This window comes from Saccostrea cucullata, unplaced genomic scaffold (genome assembly GCF_032062105.1).
Source record: "Saccostrea cucullata isolate Sc308-1 unplaced genomic scaffold, CSIRO_AGI_Scuc_v1 ctg3433, whole genome shotgun sequence".
Lineage (NCBI taxonomy): Eukaryota > Metazoa > Mollusca > Bivalvia > Ostreida > Ostreidae > Saccostrea > Saccostrea cuccullata.
The window spans coordinates 1-20,365 of NW_026937009.1; the positions used below are offsets into that span (position 1 = coordinate 1).

At 34.2% G+C, this 20,365-nt stretch overlaps 1 protein-coding gene across 1 annotated transcript in view; it reads right to left on the reverse strand.

The window, feature by feature from the left end:
- Positions 1 to 24: 24 nt before the first annotated feature.
- The window catches only part of LOC134247054 (probable ATP-dependent RNA helicase DHX37), a gene marked incomplete at both ends in the record, with an annotated part of 76,783 nt that continues 56,442 nt past the window's right edge, over positions 25 to 20,365 (reverse strand). Inside the window, 2 exons of the mRNA XM_062729393.1 lie at positions 25 to 134; positions 2,136 to 2,250. Coding sequence (XP_062585377.1) covers positions 25 to 134; positions 2,136 to 2,250 — 225 coding nt within the window. The remainder of the gene's footprint in view (positions 135 to 2,135; positions 2,251 to 20,365) is intronic.

Consider the following 20,365-nt stretch of genomic DNA (forward strand, 5'->3'; position numbering starts at 1 on the left):
TGTACTTGTCATGTGACACATCACCTGACCCATGCTACAACTATAAGAAGGTTCAGGATCCTCTAGAGGTTTGGAAAATGCACAGTGGTAAGAAGCAAAAACTGGCAACCATTCAGGCTCTATTGCAGTGATTCCTGTTTTAAATAGAAAGCTTATGAATACCAGTTCCATGTAACTACAGTATATCAAAATAGATTGGTAATATATGGAAGAAAGTATGAAGTGCTGTACAGCCCAAGTAAAAATGTAAAATGACAAAAAATAATACAGTGGACCTTCAGATATCCGGATGCCAGATATCTGGATGTTTCAGATTTTGGAGGATTTTTCTTGAAAAGTGAATTTTTTAACTTTATTTTGTCCCATTTAAATGGAATTCCACATTACAAATCCGAATGGTCTTTTTCGCTACAAAATGAAATTTTACATTAAAATTTATTCATTCATCCAGACGATAACTTTTTTTTATTGATCTGTCAACTCTGCTAAAATTTCTTGATTTGGGTATTAAATGCTGTAAAAACACTGGCCTGAATGTTTGTTTTAAAAGATCATCACCTGTGACCTGTGATTTATGGCTAATGGCAATGCAGGTAGATAGGTACGCATGAGACGCTTCTCAAACATGTATTTGAAAAGTGCGCATTTTAGTTAGGGGAAAATAAGTCGAAATTTTTTAGTACTCAGCAAAATTATTTTTTTTTCCAACTGAGTTAAAATACATTCATACCATGGTTTTGTGTACTGTATTGCTACTTACAGATATTACATCAGGATTTTTTTATGCACAGTATTTTAACAAGTATTGAGTGGTACTAACATTTATTAACATATTAAACATTATAACATATTGATATAAAGCAACATTCTTTACTCTGTTATTATTGCCAATGGTATGAGAGACTATTTAACTAAAATCAAGACAATTCAGGTATCTGGACACTTCACATATATCCATACAAAGTGACTGAAAACCAACGTGTCTGGATAAATGAGGCTTCATTGTATCTAAATTTAGGCCTTTCAACTGCTGCAAGGGTTCCATGTTAAGAATGATAACTCATTATCAGAACTTGTTTAGAGCAGGTCATTGTTTTTAAGCAAGTCAGTTTTTGGCATATCCCAAGCGTTAAAATTCCTTGTTTATATACCATGTAGTTACGGACACTGTTTGATTACATATAAGTAGAATTTTTAATTAAAGTCTAAAGTGAAATCTAACCCCTTCCAAATTTTAACTTGATTAAATTTTTATACTTGGGTATTCTTCTTTGTGTTTACATTTACTTGAAGAAATATAATATATATTTATATAGGAAGCAAAAATATGCACACACAAAAATACGACATTTTATTTTTTTCTTCTTCATTTCAAGCCCAGTGGGGATCCAGGTTAGAATAGGTCCTCAGTACCCCCTTGCTTGTCGTAAAAGGCGACTAAATGGGACGGTCCTTCAGATGAGACCGTATAAACCGAGGCCCCGTGTCACAGCAGGTGTGGCACGATAAAGATCCCTCCCTGCTCAAAGGCTGTAAGTGCCTAGCATAGGCCTAAATTTGCAGCCCTTCAATGGTGACGTCTCCATATCAGTGAAATATTCTGGAGAGGGATGTTAAACAGTATACAATCAATCAATCAATCTTCATTTCAACATCAAAGAGAGTTAAAAAAAATCTTGATTAAAGGGCATGCTTGATTTGTCTATACCTTACTACACCCATTGTAGACAATTTACACCTTATTATTAAGTGAAATTGGGTCTATAAGTGTAGCAAATTCAACATGGACATCAAAATTTCAACCAACCAAGACAATCCTATAGGAACACTCTTACATTTTTTTGGTATTGTGTAATTAGTTAGTATAGAAACAGTTTATAATTAAAAAAAAAAAAATTAAATATTAGGTCAAAGTGACCTTAAAATAGATTGTGACACACCCTCTACCTTAGATTCTTAAATTGGCCAAGTTTGATGATTCTAAGACAGACAGGCTGACAGAGGGACATGAACACTATAACATAATATGTCTTAAGACGGACATATAAAAACTGCTAGACAAACAATCAATGGACACATTACTATCACATAAGCTCTTGCTAAATACACAGTGTTCTTTCTGTACATGTACTAACCTTTCATATAGACTTTTGAGGTTTCTTGTATGTGTTGATACACTATGTACTCTGGTTTTTGTTTGTGTAGCACAGAGAGGGGATGGATGAACACAGGTTCCTCCAGTTCTGTGCACTGAAAAAATATGAAATCATAACAATCCAAATTAGGTTAAATTGCAATTCAAATTACTTCTTCCTAAAATTTAAAACCAACATGTCAATTTAATGTTTATGCTCAAACATCCTTGCTGATGAAATAAAATTTCAATTTAATGTACTCTGTCATATTGTTTTTCAACCTATTTAGATGTTATTTATTAATTTATTGCAAACAATTAAAAAAGCTGAAAAAAATAGGGGGTATTGTTTTTTTAACAAAAAAAACATGTCTCCCCTTCTTCACTGTTACTTAGGAAAGCTGATGGCCATAATATAGTTTACAGTCATGAAAACGTGTCAGCCAAGCCGATCAGTGTAAATTTTTCAGTCAAAATTTAAAACATTTGTGTAAATTTCTCTGAAAATTGGATGAGCCATAATGAAAACTTGCTGTTAATTATTAAAACTTACTTGAATTTAAGGAAATAACCTCAAAGTTTTTGAGAATGATGACCGTAACAAATAAAAAGATGACCCTTATATCATTCTTTTTTCAATGAAGTGGGATAACCATAAAATACCAAATGTAATGTGTTTTCTTTCCTGTTGTAGAAGCATTTATATGGAGTTATTTTGACAAAGATGCAAGTATAATTTTGAAATATTATAGGATTAAATGTTCTTTTTTTCAGAATTTATCGATGTGTAAACTCTGCCTTTTTACTCACAAACTGAATAAAAGTGCAAGGCACTTTTATGTAAAGTTTGTGAGTGAAAAGGCAGAGTTTACACATCGATAAATTCTGAAAAAAGAACGTTTAATTCTTATAATTCCAATTACGAATTTTTAAATTTATTAAAATTATTTCTCTTTGAGGCCGCCATACAATCTGTTATTTTGTACAGCATAGGAATATTTTATGCAGCAAAGAAACGTATACAAGATGAATATCGATAAAATCCAACTTAAATTGTCATTACAATGAATAAATAAACTTATAACAAGAGGCCCAGGGGCCATATCACTCACCTGAGCACATTGGCTAGGAAAAAGCACAAATCAGATCAGAATTGAAAAGTTTACTGAGGAGTGGGGGGATTGAATTCTAATACTACTTGAGAATGCCTCCATATCAATTTCAATACTGCATATAACTTCTTGATAAAGTTCTTGAGAAAAATATTTTTTTTATTTTGTTTGTATATATTACTTTGTAATAATTTGAATTTGACTCCCCATTGTTTCACTTCCTACCCCAAAGGGTACTCATGATTTGAACAAATTTAAATCTTCAATACACAAGAGGCCCACGGGCCTTATAGGTCACCTGAGTATCATGTAACAACTTTCCAGTGATGGTATTTGGTTCGTGTTTTAAGCCAAAAGTTATGAAATTCACAAATTTTGAAAAAGGCACCATTGCTTGTCAAAGGGCAGATTACAAAGCATTAATTTATTTTATTAGTCAAAGTACCCCCCTTGTACCCCTGACCCAGCAGCCCTGAAATTATCTATTTTGAAAGAGGCCCCTTTCTTCATTATAAGGCCAGCATTTTTTTTATGTTTAGGTTTAGTTATGAACATGAGAATAAAAAAGTCCCGAAGGAGAAGGAAATAGAATTTTTTTTTGATAAATCAATTATTAACATTTGTACATTCTTTTTTTATGCTATCCTAATAGGCTCCTTACCACTGGACACATAATGCTTACAAATAGGAAAGTAGAACATTTAATTGCTTATTTCATCATCTGTCAGTTTGGGCCAGTTATATAAATTTTGTGATGTTGATCAAAATATATTTTAAACTAGAGCCGAGCTCATTGCAAAGCAACGAGTAGGTCTTCCGTTGGAGCTATGGACAGGAAGTACTGACCTTGGGTCAAGGTCACTGCACTTTCTTATGTGAACAACCTTTCTTCTCAGTATGAGCCTCCAGTGAATTTTAATTACAAAGTTATGCTTAAACATTTTTTTCTCTGTCAGTGACCTAGATTTTCTAGAAAGACCTTTGATCAGGATCATGACACAACCTCCAATCATAAGTAATCTATGTTTCAAGTAAGAGCATCCAATGATTTTCATTTACTACTTCATAGCATGGGAAAGAAAATATTTTTTTCTGTCAGTGACCTTGATCTTAACAGCATTGGCTCTGTGTCAAGACAAACCTTCAATCTGTAACAACTTTTAGTGATTCAAAATTCATAACTCTGACAGGAATTTTACAATTTTTTTGTCATTGGCCCTGAATTTGTTAAAATGGCCTTATTTTAAGTCATCTGAAACCGGCAGACTATAAACAATTTTTATCAAGTATGAACTTAAACAAAAATTGTCCAAATTGAAATGATACTATTTTCAGAGTCACAATCATAGAAAAATCCTTTTGTCACCATCAATCTCTGTATCAAGTATTAGCAAAAAAATATTCTCGATTACATATAAATGACTGCGACAAAACATTTATTCTTTCTCCAGTGACCTTCAATTTGCCGTAATATTGCCTTGATTCATGACACATCCTAGGATCATTATAGCCTGGCCTTCTGGGAAAAACTTTGAGGGACAGACAGACATCTGGACAGTTAAGCAGACAATTTAATTCCCAACCCATCCACCCTACCCCCTAAAATACTCAATCACTTTGTGGGGGAAACTCTGGTCATGATTTGAAAAGAAAGTAATCTTTATTATATCAGGAAGCTTTCATAAGTATAGTTTCTCATTCTTGCCCAGAGTTTCATAAGAATAATATTTCAAAATGACCCCTTCTTATTTTACTAACCGTTTTCTTCATTATCATCATTTTATATCATCCAAGGTCGCCTGCATAGCGCACTGATTAGAGCGTCTGCTCTATAGTCGCGAAGTAAGGAGTTCATCCTTACATCGTGGGTTCGAATCCCACTGTGGGACGTGGAGGCCTGTTCTTCGGATAAAACCGTATAAAACAAGGCCCCGTGTCGCTTAAGGTGCTGGCACGAAAAAGATCCCCCTTCCCCCGGTCAAAGGCCTTAAGTGCCTATTATAGGATATTTGAAGCTCTCCACTGGCAAGTGCATGATGGCATCTCTATACAGGGATTTATCTAGCTATTTTGTTTTACTACCGTTTTATATGTAAAGGGGAAAAATGAGAGCCGCAGGCTCGATCTGAGCGCTGGAGGCGCGAGTATTCTAGGGGGGTCCGGGGGCATGCCCCCCCGGAAAATTTTTAAATAAATGGAGCAAAATCCTGCATTCTTAGAGCTTCTGAGGGTCATTTGTAGACCTTTACAAAGACCACAAAAACTTACTTTTTAGGCAAAATACTAAATAACACACACACAAAAAATTTAACCAGGTCAGGACTTCATTTAATTTTTTCTCTAAATATCTATCACAAATCAATTCTGTTTTTCATGTTTCACTACTAACATTGTTTTTGTTGTTACTCCATTCTTCCGATTCATAGTGATATAAGCTCCATCTTACTCATCTACACTTTTCTTTTTAACTCTGCAATCGCACGCGTATCTTTCGACATCATGGACTTGGCACATGTTTACCGATCAATATCAAATAAAAGCTTGAATAATATATTCTTTCTTTTAAAAGCGTTTGAATGACTAGGATGGTAAATTAGCTGTAAAACTTCAATCGGACAAAAACGGAAAATTTCAGAACAATGTTTTAAATATTCTCCGTTTAATCGGAGAATTTTCTATCTGAAAAAGGGGAATTTTTGCACCTTTTTCAAGAGGGGAAAGGTACCGTTTACCGGTAGTAAAAACAGCCTTGATAAATCCCTGCTATATTAGTGAAATATTCTTGAGAGGGACGTTAAAACATATCAATCATATCCCTCCCCCCCCCCAAAAAAAAATGATTAAGAATTTTGCCTATGAAATATTTCGGGAGGGTTGTTGAAAGTTTAGGCTACGTACAACTATCAGTCCATTGAATAAGAATATTTATTTCAAACTTTGGGGAAAGGGGGTGGGGTGCATGGGGGAGTTATGGTGTATACGTAATACATTCGAGATTATTATTATTCCGTTAGACAGAAAGGCCAAAGGAGTTGTGATTTGCTGATCATGATCTAAAACACATTGACAAACCCAAACCACATGGTTTTATACACGTCTTTCCATTAATTTATTCATCATTATTTTCCTTGAAGGAGAAATGCATGGATAAAAGATACAAGAAAATTACTGATGTACAATAGCATCCATGCATGGACTTTTAGTACTTACATATTGTGCTTGAAGTTGAATAAAATCAACAAATAAATTTAATTTAAATAAGAAAGGGGGGTTATGTTTAATAAAATAAATTAGACAATAATTGATACAGGGAGACTCTCTGTTAAATACATGAATGTACATGAACAAAATGCCTCTCTCTTGCCTTCTTTCATACATTTATTTTTTTAAACCAGGAAAAGTAATGTGTGTTAGATTTAAGTTCATAATTTTAAAGAAAATACTGAGTTATATATGATAAACGATACAAATGGTTTGACTATGGTGCCGGATATTATTTTAATTGTTTAAATTAGGTTGTAAAGGTGTTTAATTACATAAGTTTTTGATATTCAGTAGCTGCAGATTGTTATATAAGTTCTTAAATTTTCGATTCTGGACATAGGATGTGAGTTTATTACTACTTATATGTACATTGTATAACTTGGTACCAATATTTAATCACAGAACAAAATTACAATGTTAACACACTACCGGGTATACTAATCATTTACGGGATTTGAATAAATTATTTTACAAATTAAGTTCATTGCTTTAAAATCTTGAATTATTTTTCAACTTTACTAGTATCGAACCTGTAATATAAGTATGCATTGTGCAGTACAGAAGCCACTTATGAAGTTTACAAGTGCCGGAGTTAACTATCGATGTTTAATCCATTTCATTGACTATAATTCTATCCTTATGATTTGGAAGATTCTCTTTAAAAGTTAAAAATTGGTATAGACATGGTAAAAATCTGTGATGGAAAAAAAGTGTGTTTGGGAAAATTTGTGTTGAAAACGGATTTATTTGTGTGTGAAAAGGGCAAAGCTTATGCATTTAAATCAATATTGGTTGAAGTAAAGTAACCACAGATCGCTATAGTCCTTATATACGCAATGAATCGTCAAAATAAAAAGTAAAATTACACATGGGTTAACGAACATTTAAAAACTGAAGACTGATGAATATGATTAATGTACTGAGTACATGTAAAGTAAATGCCCCAGGGTTTTGTGCTGAAGTCAAACCTAAGACAATTTAATAAGATTTTTTTTAAAGATTCGATTTACTTAAGCAAAATAATATTTTCCCGTAAGTTTGTAAATTAGCATACATGTTAACCTATTGTGATGAAAAAGAGGGAGATTCAGACCTCAAAAGCGGTAGCATTGCGCGCGTGTTGTTTAACGCTTGGATTATCGATATCTTTCATGTAATATACATGTATATTATAAGCCTTAAATGAAATCAGGTACCTACACTAATTAATCTTAAATATCAACAGCAAAGAAGAAGACAGAAACACCTTAAGTTTGACATAAATTGTACAAATTCAAATATTTTTCATGCTCATCATTTTGCTTGGATTGGCTACTTTACTTAGCCTTGTGAAGAGTGATCTTTGCTGATTTAGCCTAGAAGCAATAATTCAAAATATTCATTCAGTTTTTAAACAAAACAAATGATAAAATGGTTTAATCTAGATCTAAAACAAGTTCCTATCTTTCGTTATATAAATCAGATTTCCCGCGATGATCGAAAACGAAAGTAGAGATGTGCAACATGGCTTGGTCAATCGACTGATTTCTATTGACTTTATTGATAAAGTTGTGAGCTTCTGTGCTTTTAAAAACGATGTCAAATGTTTTCATCTAATTCTTAAAAGCTGTATCTCCTTTTTCATGGCAGGGATGTTGATTAATTTATCGTAACCAATGTAATCACTGGTAGTCTTGTGTTGTTGTCGTTGTCAAATCCGTGCTTGAAATCTAAGTACAAAAAAAGCATTTGTATGATTCCGAGTCAAATCACACGATATCTAGCGAGATTTTATGAGAGTGGCTTCAAAAATGGATACCCAAGCGAACCAAAAATACTTTAGACGAAGCTTTTGTAGAAAAGCGGTTTTCTGCATTAAATCGGTAGGCGGGAGATGGAATGAAAAAGCGGTAGACTCCCGCCTAAATCGGGAGAGTTAACATGTATGAAATTAGAAACGTCTACCACCCGGCGAAATTAATGTCAACAAGCGATGGAAAGAATGGTTTGTCGCGTAATTGTAAACAAACACAAAACCTAGATAGCTGTTTTAGTTAAAATATGTATCACATTCAAATTTAAAACAAAGTTAAGCCAACATATTAATCTCAAATATTCGACAATAAGAATTTTTCATTAATTGTCGTGTTGTAGAAAGGTTTTAATATATCAATTATTTTGCCTACGACTGCAGGGTCAATGGATCACCACGGAGTGTCGCTTTAGATTTCTCGGCCGCATGTAATCGACAGATAGATAACGTAATGGTAAACACACTTAGAATCTGTGTTCCAGGTGAATGTGAGAATCAAGCAGTAAATAATGGCATATTATTTGACTCTTTAAAAAGTTTCTATGAGATCTGGGTGTATATTGTTTTCATTTAAATTGTTTGTGTTCATTTTAAACAAAGAAAAGATACTCGTACTTCTATCACTCTCTCTCTCTCTTGGAAAGATCTTTATTAATAAAAAGAAAAAGTTGCCATCGAATACTCTGTATGGGAACCAAAAAACATGTTTAAAACCTAATCAAAAAAAAATATGATCAGCGTTGTAAAATATTTATTACTTATGGCATGTTTATTTCAATTATACGCATAAAAAGTTCTCCTTCAATAGCAAAATGAGAACGGTGCCATGTTTACGGATCTACCTTTCTTTCTTACCATACGTAAGACTCGAACAAAATAATATTTTTATAGGATAGAAATAATATAAAGGAACAATTCATAATCGACAACCATATCAAAATATTTACCGTTTTTGAGTTATAACGCAAAAAATTTCAAGGCCCCTAGATCCCTAATTTTAGGGGCCAGCCCCTTTTCAATGATATCAAATGAAAGCTCTTGCAATTATGCACAAATTTTATTCAGTATGTCTTAACAAAATATTTTTAGTTTTCAAGATAAAAGGTAAAATATGTGTAATTTTTCGCTCTTTTATGCGTTCTAATTTTTGACCCCTATATAGCGCCATTTTGAATAAAGAAATTGAAAAACAAAAACTGGCATGCACAACTTCAATCCTTCTGTTATCTAAAATCAGTAGAATTTCTGCTCCAGCTTTTGTGGTCTCTGAGCCTTTATCTGGAAATGAAAGCCTATAAATTTTCATTTAAAGGGAAATAACTCTAAAGTGGGAGTACATTTTTGAAATATTAGACAGCATTCTGATAGAGTGTATCGATGTGTATAATGTCTAAAAATTTGAGCAAAATCCGTTTAGAAATGAGTGAAATATGAGGCCTCAAAGTTGGCTTCTAGGAAAAGGAAAAAAAAAGAATAATAAGAATAATCTTAATCATCAGAATCAGTAGAAGGTCTTCCGTTGGAAACGGAAGACCTTAAAAATCAATTCTTTAAAAGTCTTTCAATATATCTTCATTTTTTTAATATGTGTTAGGTGAATGTGTAGACATTGTTCTAAAATTTACTTGATGCCTAAAATTATAATTCCTATCATAAAACAGACAGGGAGTATTGGGGAGTAGGGTCAACATTTTTTCAATTAAGTGTAAAATAATTTTTCTGGCTGATACAAATGATACTACATGCCTGTATATATTTGTATATTTTTGCCTTTTAATAGTTGAATTTTTTTTATTTCTTCAGGTTATTGTTTATTTCTTCCTCAAATGGACTTCACTTCTCCAATAGTTATTCATTACATCTGATGCATAAGCAACCCTTTTCTGAAGAATGGTGCTTAGACTGTAAGCTTTAACAGAGACCTAAACAATGTCCCTGGCAATATGCAATAGCTACCACGGGCAGTTTAAAGCCTGGGGGAGGAAAATAATTTACAGTTACTTTTGAAACGAATACATAATTATCTCACCAGCATGTCATTGTGCAACAAAGTCGTCAGCATTTTATTTGTCCTCTGAACGGGTGAAACGTTTTGAATGGCACTCGTATCAATGAATTTTACACTAAACCAAGCTATCTTCTCAGATCTAGCTTTATTTACCCGCCATTTCATCGTAAAACGGGAAGTGCGAGTTCGTAAATTTGAAATCTCGATCCCGACTCAAATTTGACAAAAATGTTTTATTTTTTTCTGAAAATTCAAAAGCCTTGAGCGAAAGGTTTGTAAAACTGAAAATACAATAAATCCTGGCCTTAAATATGTAATTAGATCATTAGCATATTAACCAGGAGCAAAGGATAAGATGTTCAAAGAAATCATGCATTTCACTATATAATCATTAGAGCCCCGCCCTAACACCAGAACCCCTGACCCTGGGGCCATAAAATTCACAATTTCGGTAGAGGCACTCTTGCTCATCATAACTATGTACTTAGTTGGTTAATTTAATACCCAGGAGCAGAGAAGAAGATTTTCAAAGAATTCATGTATTTTCACTATATAACCAATAGAGCCCCGCCCTAACACCAGAACCCCTGGCCCTGGGGCCATAAAATTCACAATTTTGGTAGAGGCACTCTTGCTCATCATAACTATGTACTTAGTTGGTTTATTTAATACCCAGGAGCAGAGAAGAAGATTTTCAAAGAATTCATGTATTTTCACTAACTTCTTATTTAGCCCCGCCCTGGCACTAGAACCCCTGACCCCAGGGCCATGAATTTCACAATTTTGGTAGAAGACTCAATGCTGATTACAATCATGCCAACAGTTTGACTGCTTGATGTCCAGGAGTAAAGAAGAAGATTTTTAAAGATTGCATTAATTTTAGTGGTTTTGGCCCCACCCCTCAGGCCCCAGGGGGGCAGGGATCATAAAATTCAAAATTTTTGTTCCCCTTCACCCACAGATGCTTTGTGCCAAATTTGGTTGAAATTGGTTCAGTGGTTGCAGAGAAGAAGCTGAAAATGTTCAAATGTTAACGCACGATGAACGACGCACGACGAACGACGACGGACGAAAACAGATAGCAATAGAAACTCATTGAATGTTGTTAAGTCAACAAATATCGTAAATATGCATATTCTCCAGAATAATTCGTCCTTGACCATGGCCATTTTGACATTAACGACAACACTCATAGCCAAAGTTGCAGACCGATGACGTCCTCAATTTGCTCTGGTTCGTTCAAAGATTTAGGGAGAATATGGGATCTGTAGGATGTAAATATATGAATTTGATGCTGATAAGGCAAGAGTCTGAGGTACGTTTCTTTTCCCTATCACAACGATACCAACTGAGCTGATATGGAACGTTGAGAAAATGACAGCATGATCAGCGATTTTTCAAAATTCACACTCGTGATCCGACAGTGACATAAACATAATATTCCCGTCTGTCAGTCCTGTTTATCTCCTTTTTTGCTTTTTTTATTTCAAGTTTCTTGTAATCATAATTTAGCTCAAACGGACTAGAAGTATCTGTTTTCATTGTTTTTACAACAGCCTAAAAGCTAGGTCAAGAAAGTAGTTCTGATTGAAAAATTCATTGATGTATTAACTTTTTCTTGAATTTGTTCTTGTCCAATCAAAACACAGGGAATCAATAAATAACATTAAGACTGGAATTATACAAGTATAATATTCGCCAAAAGAAAAATTCAGCATTCAAAAAATCAGAACTGTATCCAGAAACTGCAAAATTCCATGATTTGAACAAACTTGAATTGATCTGCACTACCTGAGGATAACTCCACATAAGTTTCATCTTTTCTGGTCCAGTGGTTCTTGAGAAGAAAATTTTTAAAAGGTGTCATTAATTTTTAGCTTAGTCATAATTATCTACCCTTGGAAGATGGCATGACCCTTTATTTGAAAAAAAATTGAATCCCCTTCGCCCAAGGATACTTTAATTTGTGGCAAGTTTGGTTGAAATTGGCCCAGTGGTTCTCAAGAAGAGGATGAAAATGTGAAAAGTTTACAAACGAAAACAATGACGGACAACGGACACATTTTGATCAGAAAAACTGACTTGAGCCTTCGGCTTAGGTGAGCTAAACAAGAGGCCCATGGGCCACATCGCTCATCTGAGTAACTTTGGTGATGCCATTCTTTACCAGATTTCCTCCCTTGTAATACCTATTGTAGCCTCGCCATACCCCCCCCCCTCCCCAAGTCACAATTTTTACAAATTTAGAATTTACACTTCCCAAGGATGCTTTCACACAAGTTTCACTTCTTCTCACAAGCTCTTGTTCTTGAGAAGAAAACTTTTTAAGTTTTTCCCTATATATTTCTATGTAAAACTGATTCCCTATTGTGGCCCGGCCCTACCACCAGGGGTTCACATTAATTTAACAATTTAGTATTAAGACTACCCCAGGATGCTTCCACACAAGTTTCACCTTTTCTGGCCCAGTGGTTCTTGAGAAAAAGACTTTTAATTTTTTTCCTATATATTTCTATCTAAAACTTGGATTCCCTATTGTGGCCCCACCCAACTCCCGGGAGTCATGATTTGAACAATTTAGAATCTACACTACTCCAGGATGCTTCCACATAAGTTTCAGCTTTTCTGGCCCAGTGGTTCTTGAGAAGAAGATTTTTTAAAGTTTTTTTCCAATATATTTCTATGTAAAACTTTGATTACCTATTGTGGCCCCGCCCAACCCCAGGGGGTCATGATTTGGACAATTTAGAATCTACACTACCCCAGGATGCTTCCACATAGGTTTCAGCTTTTCTGGCCCAGTGGTTCATAAGAAGAAGATTTTTTAATGACCCCACCCTATTTTTGGCCTTTTTTTTTTTGGATTATCTCCCCTTGTGAGAGGACCTGGCCCTTCATTTTAACAATTTAAATTCCCCTTCACCCAAGAATGCTTTGTACCAAGTTTGGTTAAAATCAGCCAAGTGGTTCTTGAGAAGAAGTCGAAAGTGAGAAAAGTTTACAGACGGACGGACGACAGACAAAATGTGATCAGAAAAGCTCAATTGAGCCTTCTGCTCATGTGAGCTAAAAAAAGGTTAGAAAAACATGTAAATTGTGTTTCGCCACTGCATGATATGCCTGTCAAATAATTTCAATTATGATAAACAGTTTAAAGTGCAAGCAAATCATGTCAATCTTGATTCAAAGATTTCAATGATTTTTCCATTCCTTAAAATATTTGATGTTTAATATACATCTCCTGTAGTGTAGGCATTAATTATGACAAATATTACATGTACATCATAGATTTCTACACTGGTTGTGTTAGACCCTGTCAAATTCTCATCATTTAAACAATATAAAATAAGTCTTCATCTATACCAATAATTTTGAAAATAAAAGGCTGGCCATCAAATGACATATGCTATAAACTGACCAGCAGTTCTTCTGTCTAATACCCAAAGGATACAAATTAGAGCTGCTTGATCAGATATGCTCTACAGAAATGATTGAGACAGCTTGCCTTCCAACATTGAACTCATTAATTAATCTTTAACTGGATGCTTGTCCAATCATTACTCCCAACGGATGAATGGATCTGCACTATCTACCATAAAACATTTTTTTAAAAATACTTGATGATTTTTAAAAAGATTTTTGTCAAACAGGTTTTAATCTGCAATTCATATGAACAAATGGACATGCTGATCCCCCTTCCCCAAATTAGTTTTGATAATATTATATAATATCAGATAAGTTTATTATGCAATCAATCATTTTTTTATATGCAATATCAAATTAGTTTTCATTACTTATCATTAGTTTTCATTACTTATCATCAAATTCATTTTAAAACTTAAGCTAGCCAACAAAAACTATGTTTAATTCAACAGGCTGACCCATTTGCCCAGTACCAAAGGGATATACATACAGTCCCTGAAACGTTCTACTTTCCCATTTTTCCGTTTGCTCACCGTTCGTTTGTTCAGCGTGCGTTCACCATTCGCTCTTTGTTCACAGTATTGCATTCACCATTCACCGTGCGCTCGCGTTCACAAAACGTTCACCGTTCCGTTTACTTTGCGTTCACCGTTCACTTATCGTTCAGTCTTCATTGTCATTTGGAACTCCGAAGTGAAAGGACTTATCTTTTTGATGGTAAGGATTTACACGTTTTTTAATTAAATAACTTAGATATCGCGTTTGAAGAATAATTATTTCATTGCCAAAATTATCTATGATAGTTATATTTCTATTATTATAACACAGCTGTTACTTATTTCATGAAATATCCCTGGAAAATAATACATTAAGTACCTACATGTATGTAGAACGATGCTAAAATATTAACTTTAAAAAAGGGCAATGAACAACTGCTTCAAGCACGGCATCCATTTGTTGTAATTTTAAAGCGGACAAATTATTAATGGATGTCTTTCACAGGACAATAATACATAAAAAAAAATATTTCTACAGTAACGCGTATTTTAAACTACACGTAGGTTTGAGAATTATGAACAGTACTGCAAATATTCAGTTAGTTAAATATCTCTAGAGCCAGTTAAATTGATAGTGTGGTTTTAAATTTTAGAAAAGACCAGCTGTTTAAAATAGTCTATTATTAGAGCAGAAAAATTCCTTCCTTCACTGTACCTAAACATATGTTTAAATATACGTTTGCCACTAAGTTTAATTAAGACACCCCCCCCCTCCCGCCCCCGGTGCCTTTTCTCCCGAAATAAAATTCTTAGAGTTTTTCATTATATTTTAATTAATATTTAATGTGTATTGTAACACAAGAAAACCAGTCTTAAAACCAACATCAGAAAGTCATTAAACAATAGTATTTTAGAATAAACTTGTGCCAACAGTAATATTTTAAATTGGCAGGGAATATGTTTCAAATTCAATTTAAAACTTAATCCTTCCAAGTATATATTCCCATTATTTATTTTTTTTTTTTTTGCAGGAATGCAAAAATCAGATCTAGAAATGATAGGAAAAATTTAAAACTTCATGGAAATACTAAGTGAATCTTTGCCTTCGGCATGTTCGGTGAAACGCGATTTCCACACCTCCACTGTGTTGAATTATTTTGATTGACAGGACAAGCACCTACTAGCACGGACTTCCTGTATACTGTGTGAACTTGATCATGGAAAATAAAAGCCAATGATTTCTGTCAAATGGATTTGTTAATCTAAAAAAAAAAGATTACCTTTACTTCTTGGAATATTAAGGAAAAATAATAAGAATTTTTATTTGATACAACAGATATCTGAGAATCGAGGGTTATCTCTCTCTCTCTCTCTCTCTCTCTCTCTCTCTCTCTCTCTCGTACATTTCTCTGTTCAATAAAAACTATGACAGCACATTACTTATTTAGTTTTAAAAAATTTAATCCATTACAAATAATTTGAATGCTTTTTTCCAAAATCTTGACCGAGTATAATCACGTCTGAGAAATGTCTACAGATACATGAAGAAGTTAGCTAAAATAATCGTCATAAAAGAATACAAAAGGCACATAAATTATATAGAATATTTTGCTTTAGAATTTAAATAAAACGAGAGTTTTTATGCAGTACGATAACAGTCAACGTCAACAGATAATTGTGAATTTAAAAAAAAAACACGTTATTTTACCCAGAATCGCCTTGGCACGGAAATATACATGAATGGTTGTTTCAACCGCATACAATGTAATTAATTCATTCTATAAGAATTAGTTTTATCTTCAGAAGTCCACATTATTTTATTAGTGAAAAGAATAAGCATATTTACTATATAAATAGATTAATTTTATATTTAATCTACACGCGTTTGGAAACAAATACACATGTTTTACGGCAATTAAAATCGTGTTATAAAAATATTTATTTAAAACATAGGTACATATATGTACAGAAAAAAATGTTTTTATTATTTATTTATTTCTTAATTAATTTATTTATATATTTATTTATTTATTTATTCATCTATTGTTAATTTATATTTAAGTACCTGAAATTAGAAATATAGAATAATAGAATAATCTCAATGCAAGGAAAAGATCGGAGGCATTCCGAATAAATTGTTCATCTTGCGTTCACCGTTCGTTCACCGTTCACTTTGCGCTCGCGTTCGCGCTCCGTTCGCGTTCTGCGTTCACTCACCGTTCACACATCGTTCACCAAGTTGCGTTCAGCGTTCCCACATCGTTCACCCACCATTCGCTCTGCGTTCATTCACCGTTCGTTCAGCATTCATAGAACGTTTCAGGGACTGTAACACCTCATGATCAGAGATGCTCTTCCAGTTACTGTAGATTCCTTATTTTTCGTGAGTACTTTTTATCGCAAACAGGGTTTTTAACGTCAAATCGCGAGAATTATAATTTGTGAATGGACGGTTGATCAACAGAACTTACATAGATTTCAGCACCATAGAAATAAAAGCGAGTAATATTTTTTCGCGAGAGACGCTTCTCGCGAAATCACATGGAAATTAATTTCTCGCGTATAATTAGGAATCTACAGTACCTCCTCACACTTGACTCATTAATTAATCTCTAATTTGACATGCAATTTTCTGTTATCAAATTTCTTCTTGACCAGTGCTTGATTATAACACCCATCATATATGTGATATTTTAAGATCCAAATACTGTGCAGTAAGTCTACAAAATACTGGAATTTGTGTGAAAATACAGTACAATGCTGATCAAAACATATGTAATGAAAGATTACGAAGCTCACCTCGACGGATGTTATCAGTGTAAGTAATGCAAATCTCACATCAAATTTTCTTAATTTTAAGTATTTATCACGACAGCAATATTCTTGCAAGTTGTGTTTAACCCCTTACATGGCATATACACATTTCTACGTGTGTAGCGTGAAAAACATGTATAGTGTGAACAAATATTCATAACTTTGTTAATACTGCAGATATCAAGGACTTCAAGTTCATTGGGATTGATCTGTTCCCAAAACTTTAACCTGGTCTCTTGTTTGGAAAATATAGGTCAGATCAAGTATCCAAAGCAAGTCTGGTAGTGTCCATCCCTAGATGCATCATCCATGCAAGTTTGGTTCAGGTAGGGCTTACAGTTACTTGGGAATGAAAATATAGGTCAGATCCAGCATCCGAAGCAAGTCTGGTAGTGTCCATCCCTAGATGCATCATCCATGCAAGTTTGGTTCAGGTAGGGCTTATAGTTACTTAGAAATGAAAATGTAGGTCAGATCCAGCATCTGAAGCAAGTCTGGTAGTGTCCATCCCTAGATGCATCATCCATGCAAGTTTGGTTCGGGTAGGTCTTATAGTTACTTGGGAATGAAAATGTAAGTCATATCCAGCATCCGAAGCAAGTATGGTAGTGTCCATCCCTAGATGCATCATCCATGCAAATTTGGTTCGGGTAGGTCTTATAGTTACTTGGGAATGAAAATGTAGGTCAGATCCAGCATCCGAAGCAAGTCTGGTAGTGTCCATCCCAAGATGTATCATCCATGCAAGTTTGGTCCAAGTAGGGCTTATAGTTCCTTAGGAATAGACCTGCTCCAAAAATTTTAACCTGGTCACTTATCTGGAAAATGTAGGTCAGATCCAGCATCCGAAGCAATTTTGGTAGTGTACATCCCTAGATGCATCATCCATGCAAATTTGGTTCAGGTAGGGCTTATAGTTACTTGGGAATAGACTTGCTCCTAAAACTTTAACCTGGGACGCTGACCCCAATGTGGGGGGTATAGCATAAGCTCAGCTCGACTTCGTTGAGGTGAGCTAAAAACTACAAAATATTGACAAAACAAGAGGCCCATGGGCCACATTGCTCACCTGAGTACATGGGCTAGTTAAGGTCAGACGAGACGTTCCTCAAAATCTGTATTGTATATCTTTGTAATGTACGAAAAATATTCAAAATTTTAGTAACATTCTGATTTCTAAACCAGTTTCTAAACCTTTTTAAACAATCCAAACACTTAAACATTTGAAATTGGAAAATTATTTTTCTTTCCCAAAGGATTATATAACAAAAACTACCCCTGGTATCTTGCAGAAATGCCTGGTAAGGTACCTCAATTTTTTGTGAGTAAACATGTTTAAGTAGAAATACTTCAATGACAAACTCTTAGAAAAATTTATCTATTATTAAGGAACGTCTCGTCTGTCCTTAAAAACACAAATCAGCTCAGTATTGAAAAGTTTACTTGTTGGAGGAGTGAGGATTGAATTTTTTAGAACTTGAGAAATTGTCAATATACAATGTATCAATAAAGCATACATGTATAACTTTGCCATACTTGAGAAGAAGAGTTTTAAAGATTTTTCCAATATATTTCTATGTAAAGATTTTATTGCCCATTATGGCCCAACATTACCCCAAGGGGTCATGGTATGAACAAACTTGAATTAACTCTGAGGATATTTCCATATTAATATTCGGGGCACAGGCACTTGTTTCGGAAATATTTTTTTAATCCATAGTATAATGATAACATAAGGTATCTAACTCTGAATTACACTCAGTACCCCCCTCCTCAGAAACGCACTCATTTACACTTTCAGATGAAATGCACTGACAACTTTTTATTACCATTGTCTTCTACGATAATTTATCTCATGTATGTCTTTGTTTTTGTTTATCTCCATAAATAGCATCAAATCTCTGTCCGACAAGTGTAAAGTGGAACTCAACCACGAAACAGTATGTGCTGATCCCATAAGACAATTTTGATTGGCTAACAAGAGGCCAAGGGCCTTGAATCGCTCTTCTGATAAATTGTACAATCTATCACTTCTACTTGAAGCCTCTAACTCTAAGTATCCCAAGAAAGTTTGATGATTCTTAGCCAGTTAGGACTGAAGATATTTCAGTATAGCTATAAAATACCATAAGTAGGTCACGGGGACCTACTTTTTCATTTGAAACTTTCTGAGGACTCAAGATGCATTAATTGATAAAGATTGATGGTTCTAAGCTAATAAGTACCTCATATATATTCAAAAAGAAGTCACTGCAACCTTCCTATGGTTGACATTCTCAGAAAACCCAAGATGTCTCAACTGACGTTTGACAATTCTAGACCAAAAAGTACCCCGGATACTTAAATATAGCCATAAAATGTCAAAAATAGGTCACCGTGACCTACTTCTTGGTCAAAATGTTCTGAGGACCCAAGATGCATCAACTGACGATGTTTGATGATTCTAAGACAATAAGTTTCTGAGATAATCAAAAATAGGTCACTGTGACCTACTTTTTGGTCGACATTCTCCAAAAACTTAAGATGCCTAAACTGACAATGTTTGACAATTCTAAGCCAAAAAGTACCTAAGATACTTAAATATAGCCATAAATTGTCAAAACTAGGTCACAGTGACCTACTTTTTGGTGGACATCCTCATAAAACCCAAGTTGCATCAGCTGACAAAGTTTGATAATTCTAAGCCAATAAGTACCTGAGATAATCAAAAGTAGGTCATAGTGACCTACTTTTTTGCTCGACTTTCTCCGAAAACCCAAGATCCCTCAAATGACAACGTTTGACGATTCTAGACCAATAAGTACCCGGGATACTTAAATGTAGCCATAAAATTCAAAACTAGGTCACAGTGACCTACTTTTTGGTCATCATTTTCTGAAGACCCAAGATGCATCAACTGACAAAGTTTGATGATCATAGGTCTAAAAGTCTTGAAAATATGCCTTTTAAACAATTTGAAAACAAATGCCTGCAAAATTCAAAATGTAGGTCACAGTGACCTACTTTTTCATAAATATGTTTTAAGGCCCCAAGATGCATCAACTTATAACAGGTTGGGGGGAAACGTAAATTCCGCTATAATAGTGGTACAGCAAAACTCGGTTATAACGAAGTCGTTGGGACCTTTGAAATTACTTCGCTATATCCGTAATTCGTTATAACCGTATAAGAAATTCATGAAATTTATATAGCTGGGGATTCAAAATGACTTCGCTATATCCGTGAATTCGCAATATCCGTGTTCGTACTAAATGAGTTTTACTGTATTTCACTATTATAGTGAAATTACGCTATATTTCCTGCCGTGGATACCCTCAATTT